This window comes from Erythrolamprus reginae, chromosome 12 (genome assembly GCF_031021105.1).
Source record: "Erythrolamprus reginae isolate rEryReg1 chromosome 12, rEryReg1.hap1, whole genome shotgun sequence".
Taxonomy (NCBI): Eukaryota; Metazoa; Chordata; class Lepidosauria; order Squamata; family Dipsadidae; genus Erythrolamprus; species Erythrolamprus reginae.
The window spans coordinates 29,663,518-29,682,716 of record NC_091961.1 but is presented as its reverse complement, the minus strand read 5'-3'; the positions used below and the strand labels follow the sequence as shown (position 1 = coordinate 29,682,716).

The window sequence follows — 19,199 nt, the reverse complement described above, 5'->3', positions numbered from 1 at the left end:
GAAATCATTGTTGTTTAATCTCCTCTCAGTGACTGTGTTGACCTTGATTTAAACTCATTTAACTTTGACCAAATTAATTAATCCAAGTAGTGACTAGATAGCTCTTTTCTTCCTCATTTCAAATGTCTTACCTCTACATTGGATTGGGTTCAGTTAGGTTACTTTGCATTGGACTGCATTGGGTTGGGTTGGGTTGAGTTAGGTGGGTTGGGTTGGGTTGAGTTAGGTTGCCTTGCATTGGGTTGAATTGTGTTAGGTTGAGTTGGGTTGGGGTGAGTTCATTGAGTTAGGTTGAGTTGAGTTAGGTTGCCTTCAACTGGATTGAGTTGTGTTGAGTTGTGTTGGGTTGGGTTGAGTTGCATTGGGTTGGACTGGGTTGCAATCCATTGGAAAGGCATCTTAGGGAAATGCGGAGAGAGGCGGCATACAAATCCAATAAATAAATAAATGAAGGAAGGAAGGAAGATGAGAAACAAAATTCTACTAGAGATTGTCGAAAAGCAAGATAGTGATAAATTGATTATTGATTATAAGTAGGCAAAAAACCCTCTGCTTTTTGTGTATAGTGAGTTGCATTGGGTTGCAATGTATTGGGTTGGAAAGGCACCTTATGGAAATGGTTACGTTGAATAAAGGAAGGAGAGAAAGGAGATTCACGAGAGATTGTGGGAAAGCAGGATAGGAAGAAATTGATTACAAGTAGACAAAAAAACCCACGGTGTCTCTGTGTAAGTGGTTCTCTACTTTCTCAACTTCTCACTATCTTCAACTCAAAAGGACAGCATCTTGGAGCTGCTTTCGACTGGAAAACCCACCACCCTCACCAAACCCACATCAAAGCTTTGCTTCTGCGCCCTGGAGAGCTCATCCTTGGGGAATTTAAATCCACGTGACTCTGTGTTTACCTGTTGTTGTTGTTGCAGGGAATAACATTTTGATTGTTGCTCATGCATCTTCACTGGAGGCCTGTACTTGCCAACTACAAGGACTGTCGCCGCAGAATTCAAAGGATTTTGTCCAGATGGTTCGGAAGGTAATTGACGTGCTGACAAGATAAAGCTCTTTCGATGCGGTTTTATTTGTACCCAGATGAAAATCTTCTTACGTGCCCAAACATGCTTTATGCGGTCAAGCGTGATCCCTAAGCTTATTGTCTGAGCGCAAGAAACACCTGAGAAGGGAAGATGGCTTGGAAAAGATATTGCCGCATACCTCATTTGGACAACCAGTTGACGGTGCCCGTGAAATTGTTCACAAATGTGCCCGTTTGCAGAGCAATTAATCCCGACTGTGCATGATAGATTTAGATTAGATTATATTAGATTAGATTTATTGGATTTATATGCCGCCCCTCTCTGCAGACTCGGGGCGGCTCACAACAATGGTAAAAAACAGTACATAGTAACAAATCTAATATTTGGCAATCTAAATTACAGTTTTAGGTTAAAAAGTCCCCAAAAAAAGAAACCCCAATATATTAAAAAAACCAACACACAATCGAATCATACACAAAAACTACATGGGCAAGGGGGAGATGTTTCAATTCCCCCATGCCTGACGGCAGAGGTGGGTTTTAAGGAGTTTACGAAAGGCAAGGAGGGTGGGGGCAATCCTAATCTCTGGAGGGAGATGGTTCCAGAGGGTCGGAGCCACCACAGAGAAGGCTCTTCCCCTGAGTCCAGCCAGACGACATTGTTTAGTCGACGGGACCCGGAGAAGGCCAACTCTGTGGGACCTAACCGGTCGCTGGGATTCGTGCGGCAGAAGGCAGTCCCGCAGATATCCTGGTCCGATGCCATGTAGGGCTTTATAGGTCATAACCATCACTTAGCGTTTTGAAAAGGTTCTTTCAGCAGCATCTACTTGTGTGTGTTTGCTTCTGCGCTCCTGAAACAAAATGGTAATTGTGTACAAGAAGTGCATGGCTGAAAGGTATCCTCTCCCCTCTCCAAACGCAACCTAAATAATGTTATTTAACCAATAATACTGAAATCCAGTTGCCAGCATGCAACCTCTTGGCTAGAATAGAATAAGTTTAGTGATGGGCTCCTACAGGTACAGTCAGCTACGCAGAACCAGTAGAAAATTTTGGTCAGGTACACAGAACTGGTAGAAAAAAATTGATATTTTTTTTGCCCCCTTTTTTCTCCCCTTCTGGGCTCTGGGTATGTTTTTCCTATCACAATAAATGAGTCTGAATGTATATAATTTTAGAAGAGCTGTGCGTGTGTGTACATATACATACAGTTTATGTAGTAGATCAGTGTTTTCCAACCTTGGCAACTTGAAGATATTTGGACTTCAACTCCCAGAATTCCCCAGCAAGCGAACGCTGGCTGGGGAATTCTGGGAGTTGAAGTCCAGATATCTTCAAGTTGCCAAGGTTGGGAAACACTGCGGTAGATAATGTATATTTTTGTGTGCCTGTGTGTAATATGTATGTACACAGATGGCATCTATACATAGAATTAAAGAGTATATTTTGGATGTTCAGTAATAGAAAATAGAGAGGGAAATTGTATCTCTTTGCAGTGAGAAAAACCAGGCACCCTAACCCTAACTCAAACCCTTGATGTGAGTGACATCAAGTTAGCCACCTTTAAGCCAGTCACGTGACCTTTAAGCCACCTCCCGGTCACACAATTGTCAAGCCACACCCACCTGCTCACATGGCCGGCAAGCCACTCCCACCTGCTCACATGGCTGGCAAGCCACTCCCACATATGCACGTACAGCTCTTCTAAAATTATACATATTCAACCTCATTTACGGCGATAGGAAAAACATACCTGTCCCGTTTTATGTATGGTTTGTTGGGTTGTATGATTATTTTTATATTAAGGGTTTTAACTGTTCTTTTTCATCATTGGATTTGTATTGTGTATTGTTGTTGTGAGCCGCTCCGAGTCTTCGGAGAGAGGCGGCATACAAATCTAATAAATAAAAATAATAATATTACCCAGAGCCCAGAAAGGAGGGGGGGGGCGATTCAAAATTTTTCTACTGGTACTGACCAAAGGTTCTGCATAATTGACCGTACCGATAGGAGCCCATCACTAACTAGAAGACCTCCAAAGTCCCTTCCAACTTTGTTATTCTGTTAAATCTCTGTTTCTTTTCCTTCAATTCAGATTCCCTACCTGGGCTTCTGCTGTTGTGAAGAGCTCGGAGATACTGGACTTTGGCAACTGACCGATCCACCGATCCTGCCACTCACTCATGGACCAACGGGCGGATTTAACTGGAGAGAAACTCTACTCCAAGAATAAGGCCAAAAATGGGAGGGGAGAGTCAGAAGGACAGGGGGGAAAAGAGCTTTCTTAAAAACTGGAGCACATCTTTCGCCACCTCGAGAGGCGTTTTTTTTTTTTAAACAAATGAACAAAAAATATTGATGGCAGAGAAAAATTATTCCTAGCCCTGGAAATGGCTTTAAAAAATAACTTAAGCATTATCTGCCACTGAATGGCAATTCTAGGAGGGGGAAAAAATTAGCAAATATAGCATCTGCTTGGATTGTGGAAAAATATAACGTTATTCCAACTTATTTTCATTCTTTGTCTCTTCAGTCTTCTGTCCAGCAGAAGATAAGTCTCTCTGATGTAAGCCATTGAGTTTTAATGTATATCTCTACCTTATGTATTTATGTGTATATAGATATATAGATGATATATATACAAATATAATTTCCAGAGTTTTTTAAAATTGGGAATTAAGGTCTAAGGAGGGAAAAGTTGTTTTCACTGCCTTCTGTATATTTGTTAGGTTTCATTTAATGTTTGTTTTTTTAAGAAATAATATTTTTCTTGGAGGGCACCGTACAATTTTGTTCTGAGCCATTTTGGATCAAGGGCGCTCCAACCAGATTTTATTCAATTATTATATTCTATATATATAGATATATAAATGAAGAGGCAACAGCCATTGCGATCTCCGGAACGTTTAAACATTTATTAAAAACTACTAAAATTAACTAAGCTTTGGTTAGTCCTCTACTGACGTCATCAGAGGGTTAAAATCCCCATTGAAGACAGAATAGGACCCACAAGGGTCTGTTCAGGGTCCTATTCTTTTTAATATGTTTGTGAGTGACATAGTGGAAGGTTTGGTAGGGAAGGTTTGCCTATTTACTGATGACTCTAAAGTGTGCAATAGGGTTGATATTCCTGGAGGGGTCTGTAATATGGTAAATGATTTAGCTTTAATAGATAAATGGTCAAAGCAATGGAAACTGCAGTTTAATGTTTCCAAATGTAAAATAATGCACTTGGGGAAAAGGAATCCTCAATCTGAGTATTGCATTGGCAGTTCTCTGTTAGCAAAAACTTCAGAAGAGAAGGATTTAGGCGTAGTGATTTCTGACAGTCTCAAAATGGGTGAGCAGTGTGGTCGGGCAGTAGGAAAAGCTAGTAGGATGCTTGGCTGCATAGCTAGAGATATAACAAGCAGGAAGAGGGAGATTGTGATCCCCTTATATAGAGTGCTGATGAGACCACATTTGGAATACTGTGTTCAGTTCTGGAGACCTCACCTACAAAAAGATATTGACAAAATTGAACGGGTCCAAAGACGGGCTACAAGAATGGTAGAAGGTCTTAAGCATAAAACGTATCAGGAAAGACTTAATGAACTCAATCTGTATAGTCTGGAGGACAGAAGGAAAAGGGGGGACATGATCGAAACATTTAAATATGTTAAAGGGTTAAATAAGGTTCAATAGGGAAGTGTTTTTAATGGGAAAGTGAACACAAGAACAAGGTGACACAATCTGAAGTTAGTTGGGGGAAAGATCAAAAGCAACGTGAGAAAATATTATTTCACTGAAAGAGTAGTAGATCCTTGGAACAAACTTCCAGCAGACGTGGTTGGTAAATCCACAGTAACTGAATTTAAACATGCCTGGGATAAACATATATCCATTGTAAGATAAAATACAGGAAATAGTATAAGGGCAGACTAGATGGACCATGAGGTCTTTTTCTGCCATCAGTCTTCTGTGTTTCTATGACCTGTGGCACAGCAGCATTACATACAATCAACTGTCTTCAATGGGGATTTTAACACTCTGACGACGTTAGTAGAAGACTAACGAAAGCTTAGTTAACTTTAGTAGTTTTTAATAAATTTTAAACGTTCCGGAGATCGCAATGGCTATTGCTTATTCATTTATGAATACACCTGGAACTCACATTTTTTAGGACAATTCTTGACATATATATATATATATATATATATATATTTAAAGAGAGGGAGGGAGAGCAAGATTTCATCCCCCCACAGAGATGTGAGTGGCAAGAAAAAATATTTTTTTCTGTGGATGAAAAGTTCCGGTTAAAACTGAGAAGGTTGCCTAACATAAGTCAGTATTGAGTTGCTACCGGTAGCGAAAGTTGTGCTGTGCATGCAGCTCCTAATTTTGTTCTTTTTGTATATTTGTTCTAAACTGGTTTTGGGGGCAATTAGCATTCAGAGTTCCTTCTGCAAACAAGACACTTGAAAGGGTCCTCACTTTTAGAAACATAGAAACATAGAAGACTGACGGCAGAAAAAGACCCCATGGTCCATCTAGTCTGCCCTTTTACTATTTCCTGTATTTTATCTTACAATGGATATATGTTTATCCCAGGCATGTTTAAATTCGGTTACTGTGGATTTACCAACCACGTCTGCTGGAAGTTTGTTCCAAGGAGACGTGGTTGGTAAATCCACAGTAACCGAATTTAAACATGCCTGGGATAAACATATATCCATTGTAAGATAAAATACAGGAAATAGTAAAAGGGCAGACTAGATGGACCATGGGGTCTTTTTCTGCCGTCAGTCTTCTATGTTTCTATGTTTCTAAAAGTGAGGACCCTTTCAAGTGTCTTGTTTGTTGTGGCCGTTTGTACACAGAAATGGTCCTATCCTGAGGCAGGGAGAAGCAACCTTCTTAGATGGAAGGGCTTCCATCCGTGACTCTGCGACATTAGGAGAAAGAGTCCTATCTTGGATGTTCTAAAGACGGTTGCTACTGAAACGAGTCTTAGATAAACCCATGAAGCACGCAAGATATCTGGTCCCGGATAGATCTAGTACTACGATTAAACTACACTGCTCAAAATAAATAAAGGGAAGACTCAATGAACACATCCTAGATCGGAATGAATGAAATATTCTCATTGAATGCTTTGTTCTCTACAAAGTTGAAAGTGATGGCAACATGTGAAATGGATTGTCAATCAGTGTTGCTTCCTAAGTGGACAGTTTGATTTCACAGAAGTTTGAGTCACTTGGAGTTATATTTTGTGCATTGAATGTTCCCTTTATTTATTTATTTTTGAGCAGTATATTGTAGTACCTGTTGGTTTCCTGCTGAGGTAGGGGTGGGTTATACCTCACCTCGCTACCAGTTTGCTTCCTGCCATGGTGTTTGGCTGTATGGGCAGTACTGAAAAAAACAAAAACAAATCCCCCCCCTCCAAAAAGCCAAAAACAAGATGGCTTCTGATCATGCTCAGAAGGAAAACCAAAAAATAAAAATGGTGGCATCCATGGGCCAACACTAACCATACTGGTTCTGTGACATCATTATGATGTCAGCAGCGGGTTGCTACCAGGTTCAGGCGAATCGATCCGTACCGGGAAGAACCCACCTCTGACTTGGGTACAGGGAATCAAAGAGGGGAGCTTTTGCTAACAGAACTAGAAGAATCTATTTAATAACAATTTGATATAGGAGAGGTTGTATTGTTGGAAATGGACGCAGAAAATGCAGGTTCAGAATTCACAGAAATGCAGGTCCCTAAGATTCAGGTAGGCCTGTTCCTCTGTGTCATTTTAAGGTACAGTGGTACCTCTACTTACGAACTTAATTTGTTCCAGGACCAGGTTCTTAAGCAGAAACGTTTGTAAGAAGCAGCAATTTTTACCATAGGAATCAATGTAAAAGCAAATAATGTGTGCAATTGGGGAAACCACGGCGAGGGTGGAGGGCCTGTTTCCTCCCAGGAGATTCCTAGAGAGGCCCCACAGAGGCTTCGCCCCGCCTTTTCCAGCTCTGTTTCCTCCCAGGAGATTCCTAGATAGGCCCCATGGAGGCTTCTCCTTGCCTTTTCCGGCCCTGTTTCCTCTCAGGAGATTCCTAGAGAGGCCCCTTGGAGGCTTCTCCCCACCTTTTCCGGCCTTGTTTCCTCCCTGGAGATTCCTAGAGGGGCCCACGGAGGCTTCTCCCCACCTTTTCCGGCCCTGTTTCCTCCCAAGAGTTTCCTAGATAGGCCCCACGGAGGCTTCTCCCCGCCTTTTCCCACCCTGTTTCCTCCCAGGAGATTCTTAGAGAGGCCCCACGGAGGTTTCTCCATGCCTTTTCTGGTTACAGTTTTGGAGGCTCGGGTTCATAAGTGGAAAATGGTTCTTGGGAAGAGGCAAAAAAATCATGAACACCCGGTTCTTACCTAGAAAAATTTGTAAGTAGAGGCGTTCATAGGTAGAGGTGCCACTGTATATTTAAATGCTACGTTGAATTGATAAGCAATTGGTTTATCAAATAGCTTGAAAAACGTGATACTTTTCATCCATTTAGGCAGCTTCAAGATACAGCTTTTACCTTCAGCTACACTCAAGGCCAGTATAAAAACTCTAAGGAAATTTTGTGTGTATGTTTGTGTGTCTGGTTGGGACAATAAGTATTTTAAGACAGACATGAAGTTGACCCCAGCAGATACAGCCTCTTACAGATAGGTTATGCCAACGCTTAACTTGGTTAACTCTGGTTCATACATTACCAGTAGCCTTCAACTTACGAATGAAATTGGGAGCAGATCCTTTGTCACTAAGTGATGCAGTTGTTTTTATGAGTTGTGGCCGATTTTATGAATCTTTTTCCCGTGGTGGGTAAGTGAATCACAGGGTCCTTAAGTGAATCCAACTTCCCCCACTGACTTTGCTTGTCGGATGTCCATGGGAAGGTCACGAATGGCCATCATATGACCCCAGGTTGCGGCAACGCTCATAAATATATGCTAGTTACCGATAGTGCTCAAATTTTGATCACACGAACTTGGGGTCAACAACAACAGAGTTGGAAGGGACCTTGGAGATCCAACCCCCTGCTTAGGCAGGAAACCCTACACTACTTCAGACAGATGGTTATCCAAAATATGCTTACAAACTTCCAGTGTTGGGGCATTCACAACTTCTGGAGGCAACTTCTGTTCCACTGATCAACCGTTCTGACGGTCAGGAAATTTCTCCTTAGTTCTAAGTTACTTCTCTCCTTGTTTAGTTTCCACCCATTGCTTCTTGTTCTACCCTCAGGTGCTTTGGAGAATAGCTTGACTGCCTCTTCTTTGTGGTAACCCCTGAGATATTGGAAGATTGCTATCATGTCTCCCCTGGTCCTTCTTTTCATTAAACTAGCCATGCCCAGTTCCTGCAACCGTTCTTCATATGTTTTGGTGTCCAGTCCCCTAATCATCTTTGTCGTTCTCTGCACTTTTTGTAGAGTCTCAACATCCTTTTTGCATTGTGGCGACCAAAACTAAATGCAGTATTCCAAGTGTGGCCTTACCAAGGCCTTATAAAGTGGTATTAACCCTTCACGTGTTCTTGATTCTATCCCTCTGTTAATGCCGCCTTGAACTGTGTTGGCTTTTTTTGGCAGCTGCTGCACCCTGCTAGCTCATATAATGGTCCAAGGAGCAATTTTGTAAGTCATTTTGTCCCTACAGTTGCTAAACCAACTGTTGTAAGCTCAAGAACGACCCACATTCCTTAGTGCTACAAGTGACTTAAACAGTAGAACAATCAGCTTCAATTCCGCTCGGAATATTGTACGGCCCTAACAATCCAAATGGTGCTCCCTTGTAACCCATGTACCAAAGTCAACCCAACTGCCAAGATGAATCTTTCTTCAACCGCGGGGGCGTTAGGGTCCTGTTGCCGCCATCTTCACCGCTGCACCTCCAAAGGCTCAAAGACTAGTTTAAGATAGCACCGAATCGCTTCTCCGGGCACGGAGCCTATGCCTGAATTCTGCCAGAATGAAGAGGCAACAGCCATTGCGATCTCCGTAACGTTTAAAATGTATTAAAAACTACTAAAATTAACTAAGCTTTCATTAGTCCTTTACTAACGCCGTCAGAGTTTTTAACACTCTGACGACTTTAGTAGAGGACTAACAAAAGCTTAGTTAATTTTAATAGTTTTTAATCAATTTTAAACGTTACGGAGATCGCAATGGCTGTTCATTTATAAATACACCTGGAACTCCCATTTTTAGGACAATTCATGATATATATACATATATATAGGATAAGCTTTGCTTTTAAAAAGGAGCTTTCCACGTAGGGTAGCGTAGAAGGCTACACCAAGCCCTGAAAAGTTCCTTGTGTGCAATATGTAAATTTACTTAAATTATGTACATTCTACCCATGTAAAAGTAAGCAAGGCATTCTGAAAAATGTTTTTTTTTCCTTAAAAAACAGGGATGTACAGTGAAAAGTTGAGAAATTGCAGCTAAGAGCAGGAGCAATTGCAGGCTTTGTATTACACAATTGGTTGCTGCTAGTATTTTGGGGAATGTATACATATGTGTAGATGTATATACACACACACACACCTGAATATATATATATATATAATTTTTGCCTATGTACAGATATTCTAAAAATGAAGCAAGAGTCTAACTTCTTCAGGCTGGTATTTCTGGAAGAGTCTTTGTGAGCTTTGAACTGTGTTTGACAATCAACACCGACCTATCGTTGACTGATACGTATTTAATTGGGGCGGGAATTGTTTTGTTTTGCACTGGCAGCTTGCAAATTGTTCATACTTAATGACGTACTGCACAAAAAAAGTAGACAGAAAATGTTTGAGTAGCATCCATCCCCCAAATAGGTCAATCTTTAATGTATCCAAAACCCGCTCACTTAAGTACAGGTTCTTACTCAATTGTTATTATTGACACTTATGTATATCGGATGACTGGATAAATGTCCATTTTCCCCCTCCATCAAGTAGCTTCTTTAGCATGTTAGCAAAATTTGTGCACTGATTTGGGGAAGAAAACTTCTCAGATGTAGTAGGGCTGGTTTTCTCAGCCAGCATTCTCGAAAAGAAACTGAATTCAGGGAAATGGAAAGCAAAGAATCTTTTAAAAAATAATAATAATAAGTGACATGCAAAAATATATATTTTGGGAATCTTTGGGAAAGGTTTAATCTCTTTCCCACAACCAAAAGTTATTTTTTCTGTTGTTTTTCTTCTTGTTGTTGTTTTGTTTTTGTGGGTCTTTTTTTAAAAAGAGTTTGGAGGGAGTTTGGAGTGAACCAAGATTTTCTGTGAAAAAGGGATCGGTGCTAAATGAGCAACCTCCTTTTTTTTTATGATTGCTTTTAAGTTTTGGGGAGTGTTCCCTGGTATGAAAGGGAAACCCTATGCCTCCTTTTGCAGATTTTTCATTTGGATGTGAAGTGTGTATGTGTGTGTTTGTGTGTGTGTGTGTGTGCTAGAGGAGAGATTTGCTGCTTACGGTATGTATGTTTTCTTTCTGTTACTGCTCATGTTCCACTATGTTGTCATTTGGAAAGAAATTGATCTCAATAAAAAGAAATTGGTCTGAGTTTCTCACATTCAAAGTCTACATTTATTTATTTTTCCTTCCACAAAAGGGCTCTCGCTGTCCTCACAATATTATTCAGGCTTAAGGTCTGCAAATAGTTTAGAATAGAGTAGAATAGAATAGAATAGAATAGAATAGAATAGTTGGAAGGGACCTTGGAGGTCTTCTAGTCCAACCCCCTGCTTACACAGGAAACCCTACACCAGACAAATGGTTATCCAACATCTTAGAAACATAGAAGACTGACGGCAGAAAAAGACCTCATGGTCCATCTACTCTGCCCTTATACTATTTCCTGTATTTTATCTTACAATGGATATATGTTTATCCCAGGCATGTTTAAATTCAGTTCCTGTGGATTTACCAACCACATCTGCTGGAAGTTTATTCCAAGGATCTACTACTCTTTCAGTGAAATAATATTTTCTCACGTTGCTTTTGATCTTTCCCCCAACTAACCTCAGATTGTGTCCCCTTGTTCTTGTGTTCACTTTCCTATTAAAAACACTTCCCTCCTGAACCTTATTTAACCCTTTAACCTATTTAAATGTTTCAATCATGTCCCCCCTTTTTCTTCTTTAAAACGTCCAGTGTTGGAACATTCACAACTTCTGGTAGCAGGATGTTCCACGGATTCATTCATTGTTCCAACTGTCAGGAAGTTTCTCCTTAGTTCTAAGTTGCTTCTCTCCTTGTTTAGTTTCCACCCATTGCTTCTAGTCCTACCTTCAGATGCTTTGGAGAATAGCTTGACTCCTGCTTCCTTGTGACAACCCCTGAGATACTGGAAGGCTGCTATCATGGCTCCCCTGGTCCTTCTTTTCATTGAACTAGACATACCCGGCTCCTGCAACCGTTCTTCATATGTTTTAGCCTCCAGTCCCCTAATTGAGTTAGCGTACGGTGGTTTCCAATTGGGCCGAAAGGACAACTAAAACAGGATGTGGTAAACCCTTTCTAAAAGAGTTCATAAAAAATAGATAGTGATATTATTCTCCTTTTCCCATCGTAACGAAGAAACATACAGTGATACCTCGTCTTACAAACGCCTCGTCATACAAACTTTTCGAGATACAAACCCGGGGTTTAAGATTTTTTTTGCCTATTCTCACCTTACAAACCCACCGCCGCCCCTGGGATGCCCCACCTCCAGACTTCCATTGCCAGCGAAGCGCCCGTTTTTGCACTGCTGGGATTCCCCTGAGGCTCCCCTCCATGGGAAACGCCACCTCCGGACTTCCGTGTTTTTGTGATGCTGCAGGGGAATCCCAGCAGGGGAATCCCAGTAGTGCAAAAACGGGTGCTTCCCTGGCAACGGAAATCCGGAGTTGGGGTTTCCCAGCGAGGGGAGCCTCAGTGAAATCGCAGCATCGCAAAAACACAGAGGTTCGGAGGTGGGGTTTCAAGGACTTCAGTGTTTTTGCGATGCTGTGATTTCACTGATGCTCCCTTCACTGGGAAACCCCACCTCTGGACTTCCGTTGCCAGCGAAGTGCTCATTTTTGCAATGCTGGGATTCCCCTGCAGCATCACAAAAACACAGAAGTCCGGAGGTGGGGTTTCCCATGGAGGGGAGCCTCAGGGGAATCCCAGCAGCACAAAACGGGCGCTTTGGCTGGCAAAAGGGGTGAATTTTGGGCTTGCTGGCATTAATCGCTTTTCCATTGATTCCTATGGGAAACATTGTTTTGTCTTACAAACTTTTCACCTTAAGAACCTCGTCCCGGAACCAATTAAGTTTGTAAGACAAGGTATCACTGTATATTGCAAGTTTATTTATTTATTTATTCGATTTTTATGCCGCCCTTCTCCTTAGACTCAGGGCGGCTTACAACATGTTAGCAACAGCACTTTTTAACAGAGCCAGCCTATTGCCCCCACATAATCCGGGTCCTCATTTGACCCACCTCGGAAGGATGGAAGGCTGAGTCAACCTTGAGCCGGTGATGAGATTTGAACCGCTGACCTACAGATCCACAGCCAGCCCCAGTGGCCTGCAGCACAGCACTCCACCTGCTGCGCCACCCCGGCTGCACCCCATGTGCTAGTACAATGGTTGTTCCATGGGTTTTCTAGTGCTGTTGATGGACTTTAGAGGAAGTGAGAACAGGACTGTCTTTGCAAATTAGAGGTATTAAAAACATCCTGCATCTTGCAATGAACTGCAGTCTGGCCCACCCCAAAAGAACTGAAAAACTGAAAAATACCACATCAATCAATCAATCAATCAATCAGATAGGTAGTGTTCTGTCGGGCTCTCTGGTAGAATCCTCCCAAAAATTCACAGGTACAAATTTCAGACACACACACGTTTGAAAATTCAAAGCAATGTTCTTTATAATGAAAATTCACTTAAACCAAACCCTCTTTTGGTATAGCAAAGAGCACTCGTCTCCAAACAAACTGGTAATTTGTACAAGTCCCTTATCAGTTCTGAGATACTTAGCTTGCAGCTGTGAAGCAATTCACAGTCCTTCTTCTTTCACAAAGTGAAACACACTTTGCCCTGGTTTAGTTTCAAAGTGGGGGAAAATCAGCACACAAAAGGTCAAAGTCAGTAAAGCAGTCATGAAACACAACGATCAGATAATCCTCCACAATGGCCAAACCCACAGGCTGCTCTTTATAGCAGCCTCACTAATCACAGCCCCACCCAACCACAGGTGGCCTCATTTTCTTTGATAATAATCTCTCAGTTGTTGTTGCCTTTGCATTGCTCTCCGCATGCGTGGCTGTATCATTAACTCTTGTTCTGAATCCAAGGAGGAGCTAGATAATTGATCTCCTTCTGAGCCATCTGCCACATTCTCCTCCTCCCTGTCACTCATGTCTTCTTGGTCAGAGGAGCCTTCATCATCAGATTCCACCGGGGGCTAAACAGGCCTGCAGCATGTGGATGTCTCCCCCACATCCACAGTCCTTGGAGCAGGAGCTGGGCCAGAGCTAACCACAACAGGTAGGTAGGTAGGTAGATAGGTAGGTAGACAGACAGACAGACAGGCAGACAGACAGATAGATTGAATAACATGAGGAATTAGGTAGCACTACACAGGGGTTGTGTTGGAAGCAGAATCAATCGGGTATGGGCAATACCACATTTCCGCAAATCAAGCAGTGATGGTGAACCTATGGCATGGGGGCCACAGTTGGCATGCAGAGCCATATCTGCTGGCATGCAAGCCGTTGCCCTAGCTCAGCTCCAATGTGCATGTTCAAACATTATGATGCCAAAAAGATCATGTGTTTCCATTTTTTTGTCCACCCCCTGTATGTGTACATACATATTACACACAGGCATACAAAAATATGCATTATCTACTATATAATGTATATATGTACACACACGCACACACAGCTCTTCTGAAATTATACACATTCAACCTCATTAACTGCGATAGGAAAAACATCCCCAGAGCCCAGAAGGGAAAAAAAGAAAAAAAATTCACATGAGTATTGCATTGGCAGTTAGCAAAAACTTCAGAAGAGAAGGATTTAGGGGTAGTGATTTCTGGGTGAGCAGTGTGATCGGGCGGTAGGAAAAGCAAGTAGGATGCTTGGCTGCATAGCTAGAGGTATAACAAGCAGGAAGAGGGAGATTGTGATCCCCTTATATAGAGCGCTGGTGAGACCACATTTGGAATAATACTGTGTTCAGTTCTGGAGACCTCACCTACAAAAAGATATTGACCAAATTGAACGGGTCCAAAGACGGGCTACAAGAATGGTGGAAGGTCTTAAGCATAAAACGTATCAGGAAAGACTTAATGAACTCAATCTGTAGAGTCTGGAGGACAGAAGGAAAAGAAGGGACATGATCGAAACATTTAAATATGTCAAAGGGTTAAATAAGGTTCAGGAGGGAAGTGTTTTTAATAGGAAAGTGAACACAAGAACAAGGGGACACAATCTGAAGTTAGTTGGGGGAAAGATCAAAGGCAACATGAGAAAATATTATTTTACTGAAAGAGTAGTAGATCCTTGGAACAAACTTCCAGCAGACGTGGTTGGTAAATCCACAGTAACTGAATTTAAACATGCCTGGGATAAACATATCCATTGTAAGATAAAATACAGGAAATAGTATAAGGGCAGACTAGATGGACCATGAGGTCTTTTTCTGCCGTCAGTCTTCTATGTTTCTATGTTTCTACCAGTTCTGCGTACATGTCCAAAACTGTTTAGGAAACAGCAGTTGACCTCCCCTGCAGAAGTGTAACATGGCTTGTCCCACTTGTACGAGAGGCAAATTGGGTCGTGCCATGCACCCACCAGGAAGCTATGAGGCATGCCCAAACGCCCCTTGCCTTAACTCGTGGTTGAGCTGCGCTCCACCACACACCACAAAGTGGAGCACTCGACAAGGGAGAGGTTGCAGATGTCCCCACGCACAAACCTGGAGATGACTTTCCCCTCTGCTGTGAAGGGAACATTGTTTGTGGGGGGGGGGGGGAAGGAGTCAAGAGGAAGAGGGCCGACCTACCACCGATGAAGTCATGGTACGTGACTTTTGCGGCTCTGTTGAAAAGGAGAAGTCGTCCGCAAACCCCCCCAAGATCGAAAGTGGAGTGAAAGCTGATCAAGGCAACACCTCAAGATGACTTGTCTTCTTCAAATCTGGGTGCTGGCTTTCCTGTCACTGCAAGGTAGGTAACACGTCTAGGACAGTGGTGGAGAACCTATGGCATGGGTGCCTATGAGAACCTATGGCATGGGAAAAGCAAGTAGGATGCTTGGCTGCATAGCTAGAGGTATAACAAGCAGGAAGAGGGAGATTGTGATCCCCTTATATAGAGCGCTGGTGAGACCACATTTGGAAGACTGTGTTCAGTTCTGGAGACCTCACCTACAAAAAGATATTGATAAAATTGAACAGGTCCAAAGACGGGCTACAAGAATGGTGGGAGGTCTTAAGCCTAAAACGTATCAGGAAAGACTTCATGAACTCAATCTGTATAGTCTGGAGGACAGAAGGAAAGGGGGGGACATGATCGAAACATTTAAATATGTTAAAGGGTTAAATAAGGTCCAGGAGGGAAGTGTTTTTAATAGGAAAGTGAACACAAGAACAAGGGGACACAATCTGGAGTTAGTTGGGGGAAAGATCAAAAGCAACGTGAGGAAATCTTATTTCACTGAAAGAGTAGAAGAGGCTTGGCACAAACCTCCAGCAGACGTGGTTGGTCAATCCACAGTAACTGAATTTAAACATGCCTGGGATAAACATATATCCATCCTAAGATAAAACACAGGAAATAGTATAAGGGCAGGCTAGATGGACCATGAGGCCTTTTTCTGCTGTCAGTCTTCTATGTTTCTATGTAGAGCCATACCTGCTGGCACACAAGCTGTTGCCCTAGCTCAGCTCCAATGTGCATGTGTGTGCCAGCCAGCTGATTTTTGGCTCACACAGAGGCTCTGGGTGGGCGTTTTTGGCTTCCAGAGAGTCTCTGAGAGGATGGGAGAGGGCATTTCTCCAGGACCGCCTTCTGCCGCATGAATCCCAGCGACCGATTAGGTCCCACAGAGTTGGCCTTCTCCGGGTCCTGTTGACTAAACCAGTGTTTTTCAACCAGTGTGCCGCGGCACACTAGTGTGCCGTGAGACATGGTCAGGTGTGCCGCGGAGCTCAGAGAGAGAAAGAGAACAAGAGAGAAAGAAAGCAAGCAAGCCAGCAAGAAAGAAAGAGAGAAAGCAAGAGAGAGAGAGAAAGAAAGAGAGAAAGAAAGAGAGAAAGAGAGAAAGAAAGCTAGAGAGAGAGAAAGAAATCAAGAGAGAGAGAGAGAAAGAGAGAAAGAGAGCGAGAGAGAAAGAAAGAAAGCAAGAGAGAAAGAGAACAAGAAAGAAAGAAAGAGAGAGATAAAGAGAGAGGGAGCAAGAGAGAGAGAGAAAGAAAGAGAGAGAGAGAAAGAGAGAGAGAGAGAGAAAGAAAGAGAGAGAGAGAAAGAAAGAAAGAAAGAAAGAGAGAGGGGGGGAAGGACATAGAGGGAGGTAGGGAGGGAGAAAGAGATCAAAAAAGAGAGGAAGGAAGGGAGAAAGAAAGAGGGATGGAGAGAGAGAGAAAAAAGGAAGGAAGAGAAAGAGGGAGGGAGAGAGAAATAGAGTGAAAGGGAGAGAATTTTTTTTTGTCCAACCCCCCCCCCCCCCCAAATGTGCCCCAGGATTTTGTAAATGAAAAAAATGTGCCATGGCTCAAAAAAGGTTGAAAATCATTGGACTAAACAATGTCGTTTGGCGGGGTCCAGGGGAAGAGCCTTCTCTGTGGCTGCCCCGACCCTCTGGAACCAGCTCCCCCTGGAGATTAGAACTGCCCCTACCCTCCTGGCCTTTCGTATGCTCCTTAAAACCCACCTCTGCCGTCAGGCATGGGGGAACTGAGATAACTTCCCCAGGCCTATCCTGTTTATGTATGGTATGTTGTGTGTTTGTTTTCTTAAATTATGGGTTTTTAGTTTTAATTATTAGGTTTGTATTGTACATTATTTTTTCTACTACTGTTGTGAGCCGCCCCGACTCTACGGAGAAGGGCGGCATACAAATTTAATAAATAATAATAATAAATAATAATAATTTTTACCCTTCCCTGGTTCCGAAGCCTTTGGAGTCTTGGGAGGGTGAAACACGAGCCTATTGGGCCCATCAGAAGTTGGGAAACAGATAAAATATAATATATACAGATAAAATATAACAGATAAGATAAAATACAGGGAATAGTATAAGGGCAGACTAGATGGACCATGAGGTCTTTTTCTGCCGTCAATCTTCTGTTTCTATGTTTCTTGTGGCGTTTTTTCACTCTCATTTTTTTTTTCTAAGACCTGAAATGGAAAGAAAATAATTGATTCTAGAGCCCAATCTCTGTTGGCGTGTGTGTGTTTCCTTTCCACCTCATTTCATAGTTTGTGAACAACCCTGCGGCAGGAAACAGTTAAGCTAAAGACGAGTCCGCACAGGAAGACCACAAACTCTGCCTTTTGAGCCCCCAGGAGAAAACTTGACAAAGTTTCCCCGTTAGTCTGAGCGTTTTGGAAGATTTTTATTCCTATGGAAAAACACACGTTCCGGCCTCTGTGACAATTTCGCAGATAAGGTGGAGCAGTGATTTTCAACCTTTTTTGAGCCATGGCACATTTTTTACATTTACAAAACCCTGGGGCACATTGAGAGGGGGGAGGGGCGGCTATAAAAAGTTTGGACAAAATATTTCTCTCTCTCTTCCTCCCTTTCGCTCTATTTCTCTCTCCCTCCCTCTTTCTCTCCCTTTTTTTTTCTCTTTCCATCCCTCTTTCTTTCTCTCTTCCTTCCTTCCTCTCTTTTTTGCTCTTTCTCCCCCCCTCCCTCCCTCTGTTTTTCTCTCTCCCACCTTCCCTCCCTCTCTTTCTCTTTCTCTTTCTTTCTCTCTCTTTCTTTCTCTCTCTTGCTTTCTTTCTCTCTCTTGTTCTCTCTCTCTCTTTCTTTCTTTCTCTTTCTTTCTCTCTTTCTCTCTTTCTTTCTTTTTCTCTCTCTTGCTTTCTTTCTCTCTTGTTCTCTCTCTCTCTTGCTTTCTTTCTTTCTTTCTCTTTCTTTCTCTCTCTCTTTCTTTCTCTCTCTCTTGTTTTCTTTTTCTCTCTTGCTTTCTTTCTTTCTCTCTCTCTCTTTCTCTCTCTTGCTTTCTTTCTCTCTCTCTCTCTTTCTCTCTCTTGTTTTCTTTTTCTCTCTCTTGCTTTCTTTCTTTCTCTCTTTCTCTCTCTTGCTTTCTTTCTTTCTCTCTCTTGTTTTCTTTCTCTCTCTCTCTTGTTTTCTTTCTTTCTCTCTTTCTTTCTTTCTCTCTCTCTTGTTTTCTTTCTCTCTCTGAGTTTCGCGGCACACCTGACCATGTCTCACGGCACACTAGTGTGCCACGGCACACTGGTTGAAAAACACTGAGGTAGAGGTATCAACCAAAGTTTGTAGAAGTGTGAACATTATTTTAGGTGGTCGGAATGAAACAGAAAGATAGAATGGAAAGAGCCCTTTGGTGGGTAAAATTCAGCACCCTCATTGGGCTGGTACCCCTTCCGTTTTTTGATTCATTAGATTTATTTATTTATTATTATTTTTATTTATTGGATTTGTATGCCGGTCCTCTCCGTAGACTCGGGGCGGCTAACAATAATGATAAAAACAGCATGTAACAATCCAATCCAATACTAAAATAACTAAAAAAAAACCTTATTATAAAAACCAAACATACATACAGACATACCATGCGTAAATTGTAAAGGCCTAGGGGGAAAGAATATCTCAGTTCCCCCATGCCTGATGGCAGAGGTGGGTTTTAAGAAGTTTACAAAAGGCGAGGAGGGTGGGGGCAATTCTAATCTCTGGGGGGAGTTGGTTTCAAAGGGCCACCACAAAGAAGGCTCTTCCCCTGGGTCCCGCCAAATGACATTGTTTAGTTGACGGGACCCGGAGAAGGCCCACTCTGTGGGACCTAACTGGTCGCTGGGATTCGTGCAGCAGAAGGCGGTCCCTGAGATAATCTAGATGTTGAACTGGGGCTAAGTTTGTGCTTAATTGGCAAGGTGGGTTTAATTTTCGGAGGGGTTGTGTTGTGGCTCACAAGCGTCCTGCACAATTAGTG

The 19,199-nt window shown here is 42.4% G+C and overlaps 1 protein-coding gene across 1 annotated transcript in view; it reads left to right on the top strand.

Annotated features, from left to right (window-relative positions):
- The window catches only part of UBASH3B (ubiquitin associated and SH3 domain containing B), a 74,415-nt gene extending 70,868 nt beyond the window's left edge, over positions 1-3,547 (top strand). The window contains exons 13-14 of the mRNA XM_070765641.1: positions 924-1,033; positions 3,132-3,547. Coding sequence (XP_070621742.1) covers positions 924-1,033; positions 3,132-3,269 — 248 coding nt within the window. The 3' untranslated portion in view covers positions 3,270-3,547. The remainder of the gene's footprint in view (positions 1-923; positions 1,034-3,131) is intronic.
- Positions 3,548-19,199: the final 15,652 nt, after the last annotated feature.